The sequence below is a fragment of the Dryas octopetala genome, chromosome 4, assembly GCF_963921425.1.
Source record: "Dryas octopetala chromosome 4, drDryOcto1.1, whole genome shotgun sequence".
Lineage (NCBI taxonomy): Eukaryota > Viridiplantae > Streptophyta > Magnoliopsida > Rosales > Rosaceae > Dryas > Dryas octopetala.
Window position 1 is genome coordinate 15,421,836 of NC_141369.1, and position 18,461 is coordinate 15,440,296.

General features: G+C 33.4%; 2 protein-coding genes across 5 annotated transcripts; one reads left to right on the forward strand and one right to left on the reverse strand.

Moving 5' to 3' along the window:
• Positions 1-5,877: 5,877 nt before the first annotated feature.
• On the reverse strand, positions 5,878-9,557 carry LOC147287252 (transcription factor bHLH68-like). 4 transcript variants are annotated; one of them, XM_086239766.1, is made up of 9 exons: positions 9,180-9,557; positions 8,487-8,859; positions 8,292-8,354; positions 8,039-8,104; positions 7,668-7,733; positions 7,444-7,503; positions 7,063-7,107; positions 6,744-6,788; positions 5,878-6,306 (listed from the first exon to the last, which is right to left on the reverse strand). In XM_086239766.1, the coding sequence occupies exons 1-9, from the start codon at positions 9,332-9,334 to the stop codon at positions 6,178-6,180; spliced, it is 1,002 nt and encodes a 333-aa protein (XP_086095892.1). In that variant the 5' UTR covers positions 9,335-9,557; the 3' UTR covers positions 5,878-6,177. The 4 variants fall into 4 exon arrangements, with proteins under 4 accessions (XP_086095892.1, XP_086095894.1, XP_086095893.1 ...); XM_086239768.1 differs by lacking the exon at positions 7,063-7,107; XM_086239767.1 differs by lacking the exon at positions 6,744-6,788.
• A 3,919-nt stretch (positions 9,558-13,476) lies between these two features.
• TED3 (Pex2/Pex12 N-terminal domain-containing protein / zinc finger (C3HC4-type RING finger) family protein) lies at positions 13,477-17,748 on the forward strand. The gene is made up of 8 exons (XM_086241862.1): positions 13,477-13,672; positions 14,220-14,333; positions 14,445-14,598; positions 15,217-15,353; positions 15,441-15,541; positions 16,384-16,501; positions 17,115-17,281; positions 17,443-17,748. The coding sequence occupies exons 1-8, from the start codon at positions 13,556-13,558 to the stop codon at positions 17,561-17,563; spliced, it is 1,029 nt and encodes a 342-aa protein (XP_086097988.1). The 5' UTR covers positions 13,477-13,555; the 3' UTR covers positions 17,564-17,748.
• The last annotated feature ends 713 nt before the right edge of the window (positions 17,749-18,461 follow it).

Here is an 18,461-nt window from a genome sequence, read left to right on the forward strand (position 1 = left end):
GAACTTAGATAATAAGTCTAAGGGATTTTTGTTTCTCTCTATCCCTCTTTCTCTGTCTCTCTCCCTCTCACCGGAATGGCAATATAGTGTTTGTCAGCCAAGATCAATGACCCATGTGATACCCACTATTTATGCGGGTCCCACCTTTATAAGTAACTAACCTCTTGGCACGCGCTACGTGCATGTGAATTGACATTTTAAATTTTAAATTTTTTTATAACTTTTCACATAACTTTTCACTATTTTTTTCACGTTTTAAGGTAATGGGTTGTCTTTTTTTTTTTTTTTTAATTTTATTTTAATAACTCTATTTTACAACTATGTCATCATTTATTATGTTGTTTTTATAAAACTATTTGTTGAATGAAGGATAATTTAGGCAATCCCATTTTTGGTGAAGCCTGTAACACCAAATCCCTCTTTTGGCTTTATAATATTAAAGATGAGATCAATCAACAGTATTATGATGAATAAATGCAGTACTAGTAGTATATATTACTCTTTAATTATTTTATTATTTTGGCAAATGGAATAATATTTATTTAAGATTTATAGGGGTGCAAATGCAATAATATTCATTTAAGATTTTCCCATTGTAACTTTCCAAAGGGTAGAATCTGTTAGTCTTTAATTATATAATTTCTTTGAAAGATATATAAGTCTTTGATTATATATATTTTAAGAAAGGCTTTAATTATATATTGATATTAATTTAATTTGAATGTCAAATGCAATAAATGAAGTCTATCAAGAAACTAGTTAGCGTTGTGTTGGTGATATGTGGACAAGAACTAGATGTTGAGAATTGAGTTAACAAGTGTGCAAGTAATAAGATTCTGCACACCTCAAATCCAAGTGTACAGGAATGGACCAGCACATATTTATATTAGTGGTTGTGTATTTTTTTTACACATGCATGCTTGATCAGTTTACCAATTTTTTTAATTGTATATCCCTTTCATTAATTTTGTATTAATTTCTTTTTTTAATCTATATTTTCTTGCATATATAGCCAACATCAATTTTTGTAGATTCTTTGTGCTGGGCTTACTAACCTATATATTTAGGTTCTTGATGTCATTATCTTCGAAGTCAAAGTAATTGATAGAGATAGAAAAATGGCTTTCTTGACAATTTGGAGGCCGGGCAATTGTTTTTTAAGGAAGATCAATTAATTGGGTTTAAACACTGTAGAGTTTCATTAATAAAATCAGTTGATAATGCGATGCTCAACCAACACATGAAAACTATTGAGGCTGGAGATTCTCTTCGTTTTTTAATTATCTAATTTAAAAAACGAAACTACTAAATCAGTGATTTTTGTAAAAACGGTTTCAAATTGTTTAATTTATTCACCTTTTTTATTCAGCTGAACCCATTGATTGAGAAAGCTGCGTAACGGTACGTTTTAGATATAAAAGCCATGGGCAATGAAACAAACACTAAACATGCAACAACACAGATCTAAATAGTGAAAAACTGAAAACATGCAAGTACGTGTTATGAATTTTATGGCCATAGGCCCATAACATATATGTTAATAAAACTCTTGTATACACCAAGAAATTTTCAAAGAGTATTGCCATATTTACTTAGTATTTTAATTGACTATTTTGTGTATTATCTCTCAAATAGTGAATGTGAGATTTACTTAAATAGGTCTCACATCTATTAAAAATATAATATATAATATAATCAAACAATCGATCTGTTGAAATAACAAATGTCCTTGTATAACATTTTAATAACATAATAATATCAAACTAAATATGAACTAGTATATAAATTCAGTCAATCAGAGTGAACAAATTAATGATTCAGATTCACAGTCGGATAAAAAAGTTTTTACAGATCAAACATATATCTTCAACACCAAAAATGCAGTGTTTTAGTCTCTCTAAACGTCATGGATTACGATGGCAACACCCCAACGGCCCTTGGGACATGGAGGAGCGTGTGATTGTAAGAGGCTGGGCCCTATTCGTATGTGGTCGAGTGCAATCTCTAAGGTGTCTGGAAAGACACTGAAAGTGGGATCCATATATGTGATAATATGAGCAGCTATGTGCTACACATGCACATTTGGATCTTGACCTTCCCACAAGTCACAATTGCAAGTTCAAAACCTAGCTACATGAGTGAATGGCATAATTAGTTGGGATGGTGTACTTATAATTGCTAAAGTAGGCTAGGTAGCTAAGGGACAAACATATATGATTGCTATAATAATGAGTATACTCATTGAAAACTTCCTTTTATCGATCAAAGAAGAAAAGTACAATTAATTATGTTGTGTTTTTAAAATTTATAAAGTATTTCTCAACCTTGCTCGAGTATATATATTTTAATTCAGGAAGACTTTTTGTGGGTCAGTTACAAGATTCATATTCCTGGACCCTTTTGTCTTCACATGTATAAATTAATTTCAGAGTAATATATATACTACTCTTATTTCAAGAAACTACTATATCTAGGAGTTGAAAGCAATAAGTCTATCGGACAGAAAATACCAAAGCCCCCATTTAGCTAGTGCTAAGTTGATGATCATCAAGAATGCAGATTAAAGTAGCTTAGAAGTAGTGACAATAGCTAATAGAAATTAAGTTGGGCATGCGGGCATGCCTCAGATGAATGCATGGTGGTAATTTTTGACATACATGATAAAATAGTTTGAACTTAACACAATTTAATTGACAGATTTAGATAAATAGATCATTTGTAACATAAACACGAATAATAAATAGGTCAGAATTAAAGTAATAAAGAAAGATAATGCCCTCAATCAATGGGTTCAGCTGAATATGATCAATCAATCTGTCAAAGAAAGCTAATGCCCTAGACTGGGTCATGACCAACTTAATTATCATGGTCCACTAATTCTTTAATCGTTAGGCCATCAACCAACTGATCCTCACCGACGTGCACTCTGCATTAATTTACCATTTTCCCCAGCAGTGGCTGCAGTAATACTACTACTACTATCACTATGCGTGCATGTGCTAACCGAAAAGTTCAGTATCTCTTCCTGCGATGTTGATCATTGGATCTATGTTTAGATATTTTGTTGTGCTCTTTTTTTTTCTTTTTTTTTTTTTTTCAATTTTAATCATATATATGTATTACAAATTATAAGTTATAAAATGCATGAATGTAATTCTACACACATCAAACTGTTATAAATTAATTCTTTTGTTCGCTCACACGAACGACCAAGATTAAAAGTTAGAAAAAGAAAAAAACAAGCTGATCAGAAACATTGAATTAAAATTCTAAATTATTTCCCTTTTCATTGAATTAGTTTGTAATTAGGTAATTTGACACATTAGATGATGAGAAAAGCATTTGACGATTAATTTAATTAACACAAGAAAAATAATTAAAATTCGGTTTCCTCTGCACAGTACGTAGTAACACGTATAGTCGTATAGACGAATGGACATCCCAACAAAACTATAACATATACAATTAAATTAAGGATTTATATGCCTCGAGATCTATACCCCTTGAGTTTGTAATCAACTTTTGTAGGTATGGCCTCCTCCTATATATCTATGCATATGTGTGTCTTTCATAGTTACGATCTTGACGTGCGTATTGTGCCTAACATTCTGAACTTTTTTTTTTTTTTCTTTTTTTGGTGTTTGATGATCGTCACACAACCGACCTCTTTGGGTTCTCAATTATATTTTATATACCAAGAGTCAAGTAAACGAGAAAAATTATAGCTCTCTTTTCATTTTCAACCCCGATGCTGCTGGCCATTAGGGTAGCCATGGGACATTCAAAGGTAAGTTATTCAATCATAAAACTACTTGGAAAATATAGAACCCAATTAGGTAGCATGGGAAGCATCTTTTTCAATGAACTATATATGACATGTGTGGCGAAGATATTTGAATTAAGGAACATTTTTTCTTCAGAGCAAACATGTGACTACACTTGGATTATTAAGTATATATGTTCTTGTTACTGAACATGATGAATATTTTGCTTAATTAATTAAGTGCATCCAATTTCTATAGGGTGTATTATCTTGTCAAGCATTTGATAATATAAGATATTTATGTTAATCGACTGTACGTAGTTCGGACTACTGTAATAATCAACATATATTACAATTTGGAAAGAAAACAATTTCGATATTTTATATATTCTCATATTGTATCACATATTATTTTGTCATATTATCAATAATTAAAACCACTTATACATTTAAACAAGTATTCATATATGATCAACATTCAAAATTAACAATCTAATAATATAACATGTCCAATTATCTGAAAAATTAAATATTATTTATTGAGAGTTGTTGAGCGCCCACTCTGTACCCAGATTCCAATTAAACATCAATCCATTTTATAACCTATATATATATATATATGTATTTCTATTAATCTCATTTAATTATCAACCAATTAATTAAGGATCTTGTTCTTTAAGTGTACTCATGAATCATTAGTGCATGCAACTAGAGTTGACCAGCTAGCTAGGGTTCTCCATTACAAAACTACAAAAGAAAAAAGTTAAGAAAAGAAAATAATTTGATTAGGGTTTAGCTAGTGATTGCAAAAATTAAGAACCTGTTAGCATATATGCGAAACGACATAACTTGATGCAATATATAGCATAAGGTTGGCAGTTGAGTGTGGGGGTGATGCAATGTATAACGTCAGGGTTACGATGGCTGAATTGCATCGAGGAGCGTGGGTGGATGGGGCATATTTGAGTTGATCGAATGCAATCTCAAAATTAAAGTGGTCCAGAAAGACCCGATGACATTAATGGGGCCTCTACTCTCTTTTGGCATATTCGGCTCAGACTCGGCCATCCCACCCCCACATGACTGTCTGCCACAAGTCTTTCAACTTTCCACTTACAAATGGAAACTCCAAATTAACAATGTAAGTATGTGAATTCAGTGATGGATCATGGATCTATGAATTTTATCTCGATGGGTCAAATTATTCAGACATTGGTTGAATAGGTTGTGGGAGTGCTTGCAGGTGGTCATTTCGGAGGGTCAAACTAGTAATTTTGGCAAGAGTTTTCTGATGGGTGGGTGGTCAGGCAATCACCTTTGTCCCTTAGTGAATTCGTCCCTATGTGAATTTATTAACAAGAAAGCCATTAAATATGGATAATATATATTGAATGACGTAGAAATATATGTGATCATTTGGTCTAATACGTGAATTATCTGTGCATTATATATGATACTAGTATTATAAAGTAAATTGGAGCATTCAACTAAAAATGAGTTAGTAATGGATGGAGATACCCAACATTTTATAAATCACTAGCTAGGCAAGCCTTACTTACACATGTCATATATATTCTTAAACTATATATAATTGTATTGGCATCAATTGTTAGAATTGCATGCACACCTAATCAGTGTGACTTAATTTACTTCCTTATCAGTTATCACCATGTTAATGAAGATCATATTAGTGTTAACGATTACATACCGCCATGATACATGGTACATCTCTGGCTCAATTAATTAGCATGCTGAAGTAAATATACAACATATTTCACATGATAATTATATAAAAAGTCTATAAAAACTTTCCCCTGCTATATATTTTAATTGTTAAATTATTGGTGTCTTTCTTGATGTTCTCTTGCAATTAAAGTAAGAAATTCGACTATGTATATATCCTGAAAACATGCATCAATATATTAATTATTAATTTTGGAAAATAAATATCCCACCTTAATTTTTCTTTCCTTTTGGTAAATATTAAATAAAAAAGTTCCTTTCATATTCAACTTTGGTTTCTCTTTATATTAATTATTTTCTTGTCCAAATCAACAATTTTCAATCCTTGGAAAATAAGCTTGCAGAAGCAGATCGAACATACCCATGTGAGAGAGAGAGAGATATATATATATATATAGATGGAGTTGCTCCAAGAATAATACTACTACTAATACTATAGAAGCTTTTTATTTAATTAATTAGTTAATGATAGAGTACAATAGCTAGCTAGCAATTAATAGTACGTATACACAATTCTAATTTATATTAGAATGCATAGCATGATGAGCAACCAACCTTAATATTAAATTAATGACAGAGTGACTGCTCATTATGTTACCTCATTCTACAAAATTAGCTCCGTACGTACTATATGCTAGTAGATGCAGTCCTACCGTACTAGAATACTAGTACTAAAATCCACCCCCATAAGCCGGAGCCCAATAATCCGCTCCATTCTCACTCCCAACGTGCTGAGTGCAAGACACTGGAACCAAACACAACCCTTTGCTTCTTAGATCCTTTGCCTTTTCTTCTAAATCCTGTTGTCATCATCAAATTTCCAATCAATTTTTCTACTTCTACAAAAATATATAATTATTGTTCTATAAATTAACAAATCTCAACCTCAATCAGGTAAATAAAAATTATGTATGATTGTTCTTGTCATGTGGTAATATTGAATGACAGAATAATCTAGTTAAAAGATGACATGTGTTTAAATTTAATGATAACTTTTTATGTTATGAATGCGTTATTTTTAAATTTGGTTGTACGTTCGGCAATATCTCTATACTGCCACCTAGTAAAAACAGTCTCACACAAGCTTTTTTGAGGTTTTGAGTTTATCTCGTCCAATATATCAAGAAAAAGTAAATAATTATTTATATATCCTCGTGAATCTTATATGATGAGGGTATGACTAACGCTGATGATGACCCTCAATATCACAATGCATGGTAGAGATTAAATAATATACCTGGCTAGGAGTGCCTTTTCTTTTTAGGCAGTTGTCATTCAATAACTAAATGGGCAAAAAGAGAAAGAAAAGAATGATCAGTAATTTCAATGTGTTTCTCATCAAACATTTGATTCCAAACTAGCTAGTTAAGTAGTCCCAGCAGATTATGATTTTAATTTACTTTAATATATGCTGTATGTTAAAGTTTTGTAAAAGCTGAGAACCTTGTTCCTTGAGTGCTATTCTTTATGAATAAAATAATTAATTATTGGATGCTTTTTATATTCAAAACCTCCCTGCTTGCTTTTGAGGGGGTGATGGATCCAATAAAGCATACCTGACCAGGGTCTTCAGGAAATACACAATTCCTTTCTCCTTGAACCTAAGGTAATTAATAAATTCTCTCTCATCAATTATATATATACATATATTCTAATTAATAAAGAAAGTAATTAAACTAGTCCACATGGTTTTTTTTAGAAATGCTGTTACGCTCATCAAATTTATTTATTAAAATTTGTTCACTAAATAATTTAATAATATTTCAATATTCATTTAAATCTAAGTTCAATTTAAATTTAACAATTACTTATATATTAATTGTTTGGTTTGTAAATTTGATAAACAAATTTGATAACTATAACACTATGTTTGCATGTGTGAGAGAGAATTGGTTATGCTTTGGGAAATGGGAAATGAGATATAAATGGGTACTTACTGCAGAGTGTTGGTTCCTGATGTTTTTTGAGGCATTACCCAAGTAAGGGGAGCTGAGGGCCTGCAACCCAAAGTGGAGGAAAAAGGAATAAAATTTATGACTTCCATAACAAAAGAATGTTAGAAAAAGCATGCATTATTGAAACTTTAAGTGCATGCTCTCACTCATTTCTGAGTTGCTAGCAGAGTATATATAGTTTGATATAGATCGACTTGAAGCATCACCTCAATTTGACCCTGAAGGAATCTGATATACCCAATGGCTTCTAACAAGACAGAAGCAGTGTCAGTCTGCAAAAGAGAAACATGCACACACCACAACACCCTAAGTCATCTCTCTCTGTGGTCCTCTTTAATGTTTAAAGCTAGAGAATCCCAAACGAAATAATTAAAAAATTAAAATGAGATAAAGATGTACAAGAGCTTTGATCTGGGTGAGGAAAAATATATAACTCTTTTCATGGATTTTATCATAGTAAAAGGAAATCAAAACATGCTTAAATAAAATAGGATAAAATATGTGATATATACATATTCCCATTTCCCAGTGTTTAATCAGTATGAGGATCGATGAAGGAGTAGTGGAGGGTTTTCACCTTTCCAAATGGGGAAACTAGTTGGTGAAGGGATGTTATTCTATCACCTAGCTTCTCTTTCCTCACCTGCAGGTTCACAATAATTAAATTAATATAAAGGAGAAGGAAATTAGAAGATTATATATTTATTTATCTAGCTAATATATGTTAGTTTAATTTCACTTGATTGCTCAAAGAAGTTACAATTAATTATAAAAGAGGATTTGACATTAATTAATACTCTTCACAGAAAGAGAGAGAGATATTGTGTTACCTTTAGAGGTGGTTGGCTTGAAGATGGTTGAACCCTAGCCTTCTTAGCAGTAGTGCTATTACACTAGTAATCAAAAACATGCATAAGGAAGTATATATAATTAAAAAACCCAGATAATTAAGAACATGCATAATTAAAACAACATATACTCGATCATGACATATGTATATATATAGCCTAATTAATCTCTCTTACCTCAGATGAGTGATCTGCATGTTGGTAATTCCTCTTGTCAGCCTTATTACTATAAGAGAAGTCCAAAAAATTGTTACTACTTAAACTAGTGACACATGACCTTGGGGATGAAACTGGCATGATCTGTACTGGAGACCAAGCTGCAGGCCTAGCAGCTGCCTGATGATGAAATTCTTCATCTCCATGATCACCACCACACAAGTTGCTGTTGTGGGAATTATAAACCTCTTGCTTTATAATATCAACAGGAGGAGGAGGATTAACCCTTGGATGTGAGATCATTATTTGGTCCTCCCAATTTTCCAACCTGCTTTTGGGTTGAAAATGACTCAGATTACTACCAAAGCTATCTTCTTCGCTTGACAATCCTCCCCTGAAAAAACATTCACACCAGATAATATATTAATTAAGAATTAAGCACCCCCACAAACATTTCATTATTACAAAACTCAAAACCATGTAAATTAGATTAACAATCATTAGATCAGAAACAACAAATAATAAGCACAGGCACACGCGAATACAGGTTCACTAACATATATGAGAAAGGCAAGAGTGGAGCAATAGATTAGCATATTTATGAATTGTTAAGGATTCGATCCCTTCAAATATAGCAAAAGAAATATATATCATACAGTGAGAGAGAGAGAGAGAGAGAGAGAGAGAGAGAGAGAGAGAGAGAGAGAGATATACAAAAGTAACTGGCTCCAGGATTGTGGAGGCTCTAGGTTATGCTGATCAGCCAAAGAATTAAACTGAGGGAGTACTGGAGAAGATCCAAGAACATATTGAGAAGGCAAGAGAGATGGTGGATGCATGCTCCACCAGTTAGGGTTTCCAGCCATCATTTGCACTTATCACCAGTACTACTGCAAAACACTTGATCTTGATCCCTTCAAACTAGCTTTGATCAAAACAACAGAGAACAGAAAACTAAAAGAATTTTTCTTTTTTGTTTTCCTTTGCTTTCCTTTCTCTCACTTTCTCACATTTCCCTTTATATGCACCCAAACAAAACTTTGCTAGCTAAAGCTTTTTGAGAAGTACTGTTTGCTTTCTCGGATGAGGTTGAAGAAGCTTATAAGTCTATGACCGTAAAAACAATTTATAGAGGGTGGGGTTCAGAAACTTTGCATATTGTGTTTCTAGTTAGCTTTCATTTCTATTGTTTCATTTGTTTAGTAATATCTTTTTTTATTCTTGCTTTTGCTTTTTTTTATAAAGTGGGCCAAAAAAGCTGGTGGGGGAGTGGCTTCAGGCCATAAAACTAATGGTTGTAGGGTATAGTTCCTCTAATTGGGGTTGTACCTTTGGAAGTTGGGATGTTTGTTTTAATTGGGGTTAGGGTGGGTGGGGGTAGTGTAATAGTATTGGTATCAATGTCATATGCTTTCTTTATTCTTTGAAGCAATAATTCACTTCAATAAACCAAACTATAGAATCTTAGTGGATGAATAAAATAAAGCATCTATGTTATAGATTTTTATTTTTATGATAAATAATATGTTGGGAATTACTCCTAAAAATAAATTCAATAACAATCCTATTATACGAATTTATCAAGTGTATACATATATATATAACATAAGCCACAAGTAAATTCAAATCTTATCGTTAAAGAGTGAAAATTAACAAGATTCTCTACTTATATATATTTTTTATGTTAACGTTGTACTTGTAACAAAAAATGATTGACGTAGTTTTAACAATAAATATAATACCAACGGCACATAAAATATAAGCAATTAAAGGATTCAATTAACTTCATATAGTGAGTCAGTGACCCATTCAAGATCCTTTGCGTTCGATTCTTGCCTAACAAAGAACAATCTAAATCATGAAACCTATTGTAAGAGCGCTATGCATATGGTTGACACATGTACAGGATGGGGTTTCATCCATTAAATGAAGGGTTAATTCCAGCAGTGGTCCTTAACTATTCCACAAGTGACACTTTAGTCCTTCAACTATTTTTTAAATTTTTAGGGTCTTCGAACTTTTTCACGAGTGATACTTAATTTGGTTCATTCCGTCAAAATCGTGAAATTTTCTGACAATATATAAAAGTTTTTTTTTTTTCTAGAAATGATCCTTTAACTATTCTACGATTGACAATTTAGTCCTTCTATTAATTTTTAAAAATTTCTAGAGCCCTCAAACTTTTTTATTTGTCTCACTTTAGTTTATTCCCGTCACTTTTGTTAGTATTCCATTTCAATTGCTGACATGGCAATTGTGGGTCCAGCCAACCAATGAATACTTGCATGGATAAAAGCATAATTAATAAAAAAATTTTAAACTTTAAAAAGTTTCATTAATTATAATGAAATATATAATAGAGAGATAATTAATAAATAGAATATTTTGATTACGTTAAGGTATACCATATTAACGTACTATGAATAACTTTCAAGAAATGTTTTTGTGGATCGATAACTTTCAAAGAAATGTTTGCTTAAACATAGGATCATTATGAATTAAAATAATAGTTAATTACTCTGGGCTGCACTTTATTTATTGTTTGTAATATGAATACACATATTTATAATATTTAACAATTAAATTACTTTAAGAGTGGATTCGTTACCTGTTTTTTGGTACCATGCTTTCTATCTTAGCCATCCAATCAATCCAATGGTTGTTAATTTTTTCAAAACTCTCTTAAACTCTCTCACGTGTCTCTCTCTCTCTCCCTTATTTCTGAAATTTCTCTTCTCTCTCATCACTCTCTTTCTCTCTCCCCGAGCACTCTCTCTGTTCTCTTTCGCTCTCGCTACAACTTTCCTCATCGGCGTGTGTGCACGTCCATCCATGGATGGCAACGAGAGGACCACCCCTGAGTTCTTCTTTCTTTCCTCTTCATCTCTGTGAGCTCGGAACACCCATCAACCCCCAAAAATTGAGCCCAACAACCCCCAGACTTGAACGGAGCCTCGGCGTTGACTCTGATCCCGGCCTTGTCGCTACTTCCCACCATCTGGGTTTTGTTCCCCAGGTCACGGTGAGTCTTCACATGGGTTTCGATTGCCCAGCAAACCACCACAATCTGAGGATTGAACCTCCAAATTAAGGTCGGCGGTTTCTGGTGACCTTCCTGGCAAATCCGGTGACTCAAATTCAAGGTTTTGGCCTCTGGAAGTGACGCAGCGTAATACGCAATTAAAAAAGATTAAAGAAAACCAGCGTTGACCCTCAGAAAGAATCTGAAATCCACCAGAGAAATCTCAAGGTTTTCTGATTGAAAATAATAATAATGAATGTTGCAAACAGCAAAAAAGGTTGTTTAAATACGTTCAGAACCCTAGACGTTCGAAATTCAAAACGGAAATAAAAATGAAAATAAAGTGCAATTTAGGAAACTTATTCAAAAACACTAAATTGCTTATTTGAAGCCCTAAACGAAGGAATTTGGCCAAAATAGGCCCTTGATCATTGCCTATGGCGATGATTTGAATTTGTCTCGTCGTTCCCTTCGAATCGGTATATCATAGGCCCAATTCTGACACTGGACCGGGCTGAAGCTTGTTTCTTTTCTTGGCCTTCTGGCGGTCGAGTTGTTGCATGAACCGTTCTGCCATTTGTTCTACATCAGGCAGCGTGGGAGAGCGAGAAAGAACATGCCAAGTTCCTCACTATAACAACGCCCATAGAGTTATTAGGGAAGCCAACTCCACCCATGTGCATTCCTTATTAGTAGCAGGTTCTTGATTTTTTTTTGTTTAATTAGCTCAGTTTCTGAAAATGCAGTTTATTGGAGTTGCAATTACTAACTGCAAGTGAAATTGCAGTTTATTGGAGTTGCAGTTACTATAAATGGAACTGCAGAGATTGAACCTCTTTTTTTCGTTGTTGCTGTAGTAGTTGCATAAGGATGCTTAAGAGTGAAGATGAACAATTGTCAGTTTAGTAAAGTTGAAGAAAAAGATCAATTTGGCCAAGAAAAGAAGGAGATCGGTTTTGGGCTTTTCGTGTAGTTGGGTTAGATTAGGCTTGTGTCTTGAAATAGTGTCTGCAAATTAATAGAAATGAATAGGTGCTTTTTGGTTAAATTTTGTTTTGTTAATACTTTATAATTAAAAGACCCTTAAAATAATTATTGGTCCTAGCTGATTATTCTTAGAAAACAAACAACAAGCGTCAAGTATCATTTAGAACATTGATCGAAGTTGTAGCTAGCTAGGTTGTTCATTTTTTCTTAATTTGTTAGGGACTTTGTACACCGTCACTACTAATATAATTGTTTAATAACACTTTTATACGTTGGATTAGTTTCACCACCACGTAGCCATATATCAGATACAGTCAATAATTTTTGAGTAAATTACAATTTAGTACCTCAACTTTACGTGTTGTTTCAATTTAGTACCTCAATTTTGAAAATTTACAAAAAAGTACCTCAACTTTCATTTTGTGTCAAAATAGTATCTCCGTTAGTTTTTCTGTCAAATAAACCGTTATCTGCTGACATGGCAGGAGTATTTTCGTTTTTTTCTCCACATTTAAAAATAATAATATTTTTAAAAACTTTTTAATAAACAAAATTTTAAAATAATTAAAAAAATTTCTGCTATGTCAGCAGATAACGATTTATTTGACAGAAATTTTTTTAAAATAATAATATTTTTAAAGAAATTTTTTTAATTATTTTAAAATTTTGTTTATTAAAAAGTTTTTAAAAATATTATTATTTTTTAAATGGGAATAAAATGACGAAAATACCCCTGCCACGTCAGCATATAACAGTTTATTTGACAGAAAAACTAACGGAGGTACTATTTTGACACAAAATGAAAGTTGAGGTACTTTTTTGCAAGTTTTCAAAATTGAGGTACTAAATTGAAACAACACGTAAAGTTGAGATACTAAATTGAAATTTGCTCTTAATTTTTTATTTTATTTTTCCAAAATCTGATCCATTTTAACCGTCCAGAGTTAAAATATAGGTTTTTACCGCGATTAGGCGCTAGTGGCACTAGCAAGCAGCCCAGCGCAGGTTGTAAGCCGAGGTTTGAGAAGAGCACTCACCGTCCACCCCCCAATCTCTCGGACAAGAGCTTGAGAGGGTTTCAATGAGTAGTAGTAGCAGTAATTCCAGAGCACCAGCAGAAGATGCTTGGCTTCACGCTTACAAGACCTTGTTTCCCCAATGGCAATCCCTCTCCCTCTCTCACTCTCACGCTCACCAGGTTCACCTTTTCTTTTCTTTTAGGGCATGCTCTTGCTTTTGCTTCATTTCTTCTATTCATGTATCCGCTCTTCATTTTATTCAATTTTTCCATTTCGGGATTCAGAAGAACTTGTTTTTGTACATAACCAAAATTTGTGCTTGTTTCTGCCGAAAATATTAACTAGAAAATCGAATTATTGTAGAGCTGAGGGATTTAGATGGTTTTTGTGTTTGGGTGATTAAATTCCGCCGAGTATTTTGATTAGAGATAGCAGACATAAAATCATTGAATTATTATTAAATTCATGATATATAGAGATATATGTCTGTCAAATTTTATGGAACTTCACTAATCTTATTTGCCAAGGTTTCAGTAACTATTTTTCTGGCAAAACAAACCAAGTCTTTCTTAAATGGAACTTAAAAAAATAAAATAAATTTATCTTCTTTCGATTGGGTATGCATAAGTACATTCATACATGGGTCAAACGTGTATGTGTGTGTGTTCATTTTGGAAAACCTTTCCTTGGTAGTGTTTTTCTGATTTATGAGGAATTATTTTGCAGTCAATAATCCCAATCTCAATATCTAGAGTTAACCAATTCGATGCGGCAAGACTGGACATTGAAATGTCAGCCATGTTGAAAGAACAGTTAGTTAAGGTCTTCTCTTTGATGAAGGTATCTCTCACGGCTTATAGTGCTGGTCATCAAAGCGAATATTCATGTAGCTGTAGATTTGAAGCTGTTTGCAACATTCTTAAACTGTTTCTTCTTTTTCACTGGGATTAGCCAGGAATGCTATTTCAATATGAAGCAGAACTTGATGCTTTCCTCGAGTTTCTCATCTGGCGGTTCTCGATTTGGGTAGATAAGCCTACTCCGGGAATCGCTCTCATGAATCTGAGGTATAGAGACGAACGTGCAATGGAAACAAGAGGAAAAGGTAAAAACTTCTAGACATTTCTTGCATATTTATATTGGCTCTGGATGTTAGGCAACTGTTCTGATTTGTTATGCAAAGTAGAAAAACAAAGATGAGCTTTCTAAAACTTTATGATAATTGTGGCATTAATTTACATGATTGATCGCGGCTTGATGTCAGTTGTATTGCTTTTTGTGCCATTGAGCATAGCATAAATGAACTTTTGATGTGAACTTTGTCATAGGCCGATCATAAATTCCTGTCTTAGGTGGTATTCAATGATCAAATACGTCTTGATATTCATAGATGTCTGCAAAAGTTATTTTATTCTATATTTTTTTGTTTACAAATATGTTCATTTTCTCATATCAGATTAAAGAATGGATACCAACTTTCTATGATACACACAAATGAACATTCTGGACATTTCTAAAGTAGAAGTGGTTTTCAGATGCCAAATAGTGGTCTGATGTAGTGACCAGGCTGTTTTAAATATTCGCTTACAAATTGAGCACTGAACAGTTATATTTTTTCAAGACAGCCATTTATGCATTGTTTATTTAGCTCGTTTATAGTTCATCCTTATTACATGTATACTTATACACTATGCTTTTGCTTTTTCTCTTCAACTTCTTACAGTCAGAACGGGTTTGGAAGGACCTGGTCTTACAGTTGCACAGAAGCTTTGGTATTGTGTTGCCACTGTTGGTGGTCAATACATCTGGGCTCGTTTGCAATCGTTCTCTGCTTTCCGTAGGTGGGGCGATTCTGAACAGGTACTGTTTTTTCTGTCTTTTGCTGCCCCTCAATAAATATATGGAGGATATTGAATGGACAAACAATGTTCTCTGCATTTTCTTCAGAGGTCACTTGCACGAGGAGCATGGATTCTGATACAACGCATAGAAGGACTTTATAAAGCTGCCTCATTTGGCAACCTGCTTTTATTTCTTTACACAGGAAGGTATGTGCTTTAGCATGTGCTTGAGAGAGGTTCCATTGAATCCAGTCTACTGATGTATGCATATTACTTTAAGCCAGTTGTTTTAGAGACCTAGAGTTGTGCACTGCATATAGAGTTGGTAGTTTTTGTTCCTGAACATGTTAAAGTATATCACTGACTTTGAAACACTGTATATAAGATTCGAATGGAAATTGAAATGCTGTTCGATGCTGCATGAACCTTTTAATGTTTCATCTCCATTTTGTTTACTTTCATTTTATATAGGTAAACCTGATGCAGGACAGAAGCGTAGGCTGCTGTCTTGCTGCTATACTAATAGACCGATCTTCCAGCAACAAACAGTAGAGAAAATAGAGATTTAAGTTATGAAACCAAAGACGGAACGTTAATAGATGAGTTCTAGGGTTTAGGAGCCCAAAAGAAACTCTCAAATCTGAATTATCAAAAAAATATCATGCATAAACTGTCTATCACAACATAAGCCTTAAACTTATATAGAGAAACATAAATCTAAGATGACTAGGAAAGCATAAACCTAAACTTACTAGGAAAACATAAAACTTAGTTAACTAGGAAAGCATAAAGGTAAATCCATCTAATAATCAAGAAACTAGACTCCTTATCAAACTAGGAACTGAAAATTGGAAAGTTACTAAATTCTGCTAAATTCTGGAAACCCTAGCAGATGCTCCTGCATCACAACCTGTTGTAAAGCTGCATTTGTAATGAAATAATGTGAGATTTTTTCCATGTAAAGTTCTTTCAAGGTGATCTAGGAACAATATTTCCCTTGGTGAGCTTGTAGAACTGAACATCTTTTCATATCATATGTTGTGATGCAGGTATAGGAGTCTTATTGAAAGAGCTTTAAGAGCTAGGCTGGTCTATGGGAGCCCTAATATGAACCGAGCAGTTAGCTTTGAGTACATGAACCGCCAGTTAGTATGGAATGAGTTCTCGGTATGTTCTTATATATTTAATTTACCAATTTAATTATTTTATAGACCAAATTTACTTTCTTAGTTTGAGGAATCATGATTCTGAGGCACACTCAGTAGTCATATCTTTCAAACTAATAGCATAATATGGTAGTAGCCAGTAGGGGATTTGGACTCAAAATAGATGATAGATTCCATTCAGCTGATGTTAGAGAAATTTTAGCTTATTTGAAATTTCATGTACATGCATGAAAAAAGTTTGGATAGTTAAATATGTTTGATCATCTTGATTCTGATTGGTTTGGGTTCATTTAGTGATTGCTTCATGTACTATTTTTTCAGTCAGTCGCAAGTAGGTAGTGCTAGGGGATTTTAAGAATGAAGTCTACAGAGGTTGTTTTCTTTTATTTCTTTCCCTGGGGTTGAATGTAAGATAAAAGGATTCACTAATAGCTGCAATCTAGATAAATAGCTGAAAAAAGATCCCTTTGAATTCTGCATCCCTAATATGTACACTTCATGTGTGTGTGTGTGTTTCTTCTGGGTTGCTGTTCTGGTGTTCAATTATGATTGTCTACTTGTACATTTTTAGATAACAATGTCGAGAACTTAAATAGTTCTTGTGCTGATGGCAGGAGATGTTATTGTTGCTTCTTCCTCTTCTTAACTCATCATCTGTGAAAAACTTCCTTCGCCCGTTTTCCAAGGATAAATCTTCAAGTTCAACAGAGGATGACTCTGCTTGCCCCATTTGCCAGGCCAGTCCAACCGTTCCATTTCTCGCTCTTCCCTGTCATCACAGGTACTTCACTAATGATCCATTCTTCCCATGACTCAATCTTTGTTCTACTGGGGGTATATTTGGCTCAGAAAATTTGAAAAATGATCATCACTTGTTCATATGATCGTTTAAAGTATGATTTATGGTACAATATGCAATGTAACAATTGTTCATGCTGGCAGATTTTGCTACTATTGCCTTAGGACACGGTGTGCTGCAGTCCCATCTTTCAGATGTTCCAGATGCAATGAGCCGGTCGTAGCCATGCAGCGGCATGTCAACAATCTAGTTCCAATGCAATAATTATTACACTAGGAGAAGCAAGCATTTTATAATGAAAGTAAAACAATATAAAATAATGCTTGAAAGTGACATCACTATATTTTTCCTCTTTCTTCCAAGCATTACCCTTTAATTGAGGGGAAAATAACATCTGAATTAAGAAATTATGTTACTTTGTAAAATCATTCATTCATATATATTGAGTAGAGAGGTTCATTCTTTGTCATTACGTCTTGTATGGTTCGGATTCTTACACCCTATTCAAACTGATATGCCTAAATTCTGCTCGCCAAAGCATAAAAAATGTAAATTTCAGCGATCGGTAATCACATTGGGCGTAAGAGTTGGTGTTGGGTTATTTGAAAATCAAAGTTTATCTGAAGCTTGGTTTAAAATTCTTTAAAAATGAGCTTTTTATGATTACAATAGTGCTTCTGGTTTATGGAAACTCCAATACAAAAGTGGAAACAAGAAGTAAAGATAAGACAGCATTTGCAAAGCAAGAAGGAATCACTGATTTGCCAAGCAAGACAGAGCCATTATATTTATGGCCTTTCTCAAGTCAAATAGTGGCATCATTATAATTAACTAATTAAGACAAGACGCGGCCAAAATATGGCGTGTAACAGTATTACAAATATGAAACCAATAATTGATAAAACCAAATCTCATTCAATTAGATATGGTAGATTAAAAATTAAAAAATTGAAGTCCAAAAGAATTTGATTGCTGAGTGACTTGCTTTCCTCTTCTTTTTGATTTGCCTTTAGGGACCTTTCTTTTAGAACCCTGCGAATTAGTTTTTACTTGCTCAATCGTGAGAATATGAATAACGGACTAGGACCAAAGGAAGGACCTGTGCTATCTAGCTGAGGGTCTGGAAGTGGCTAAGTCTTGAACCTTCGTGCTGACCATTTGC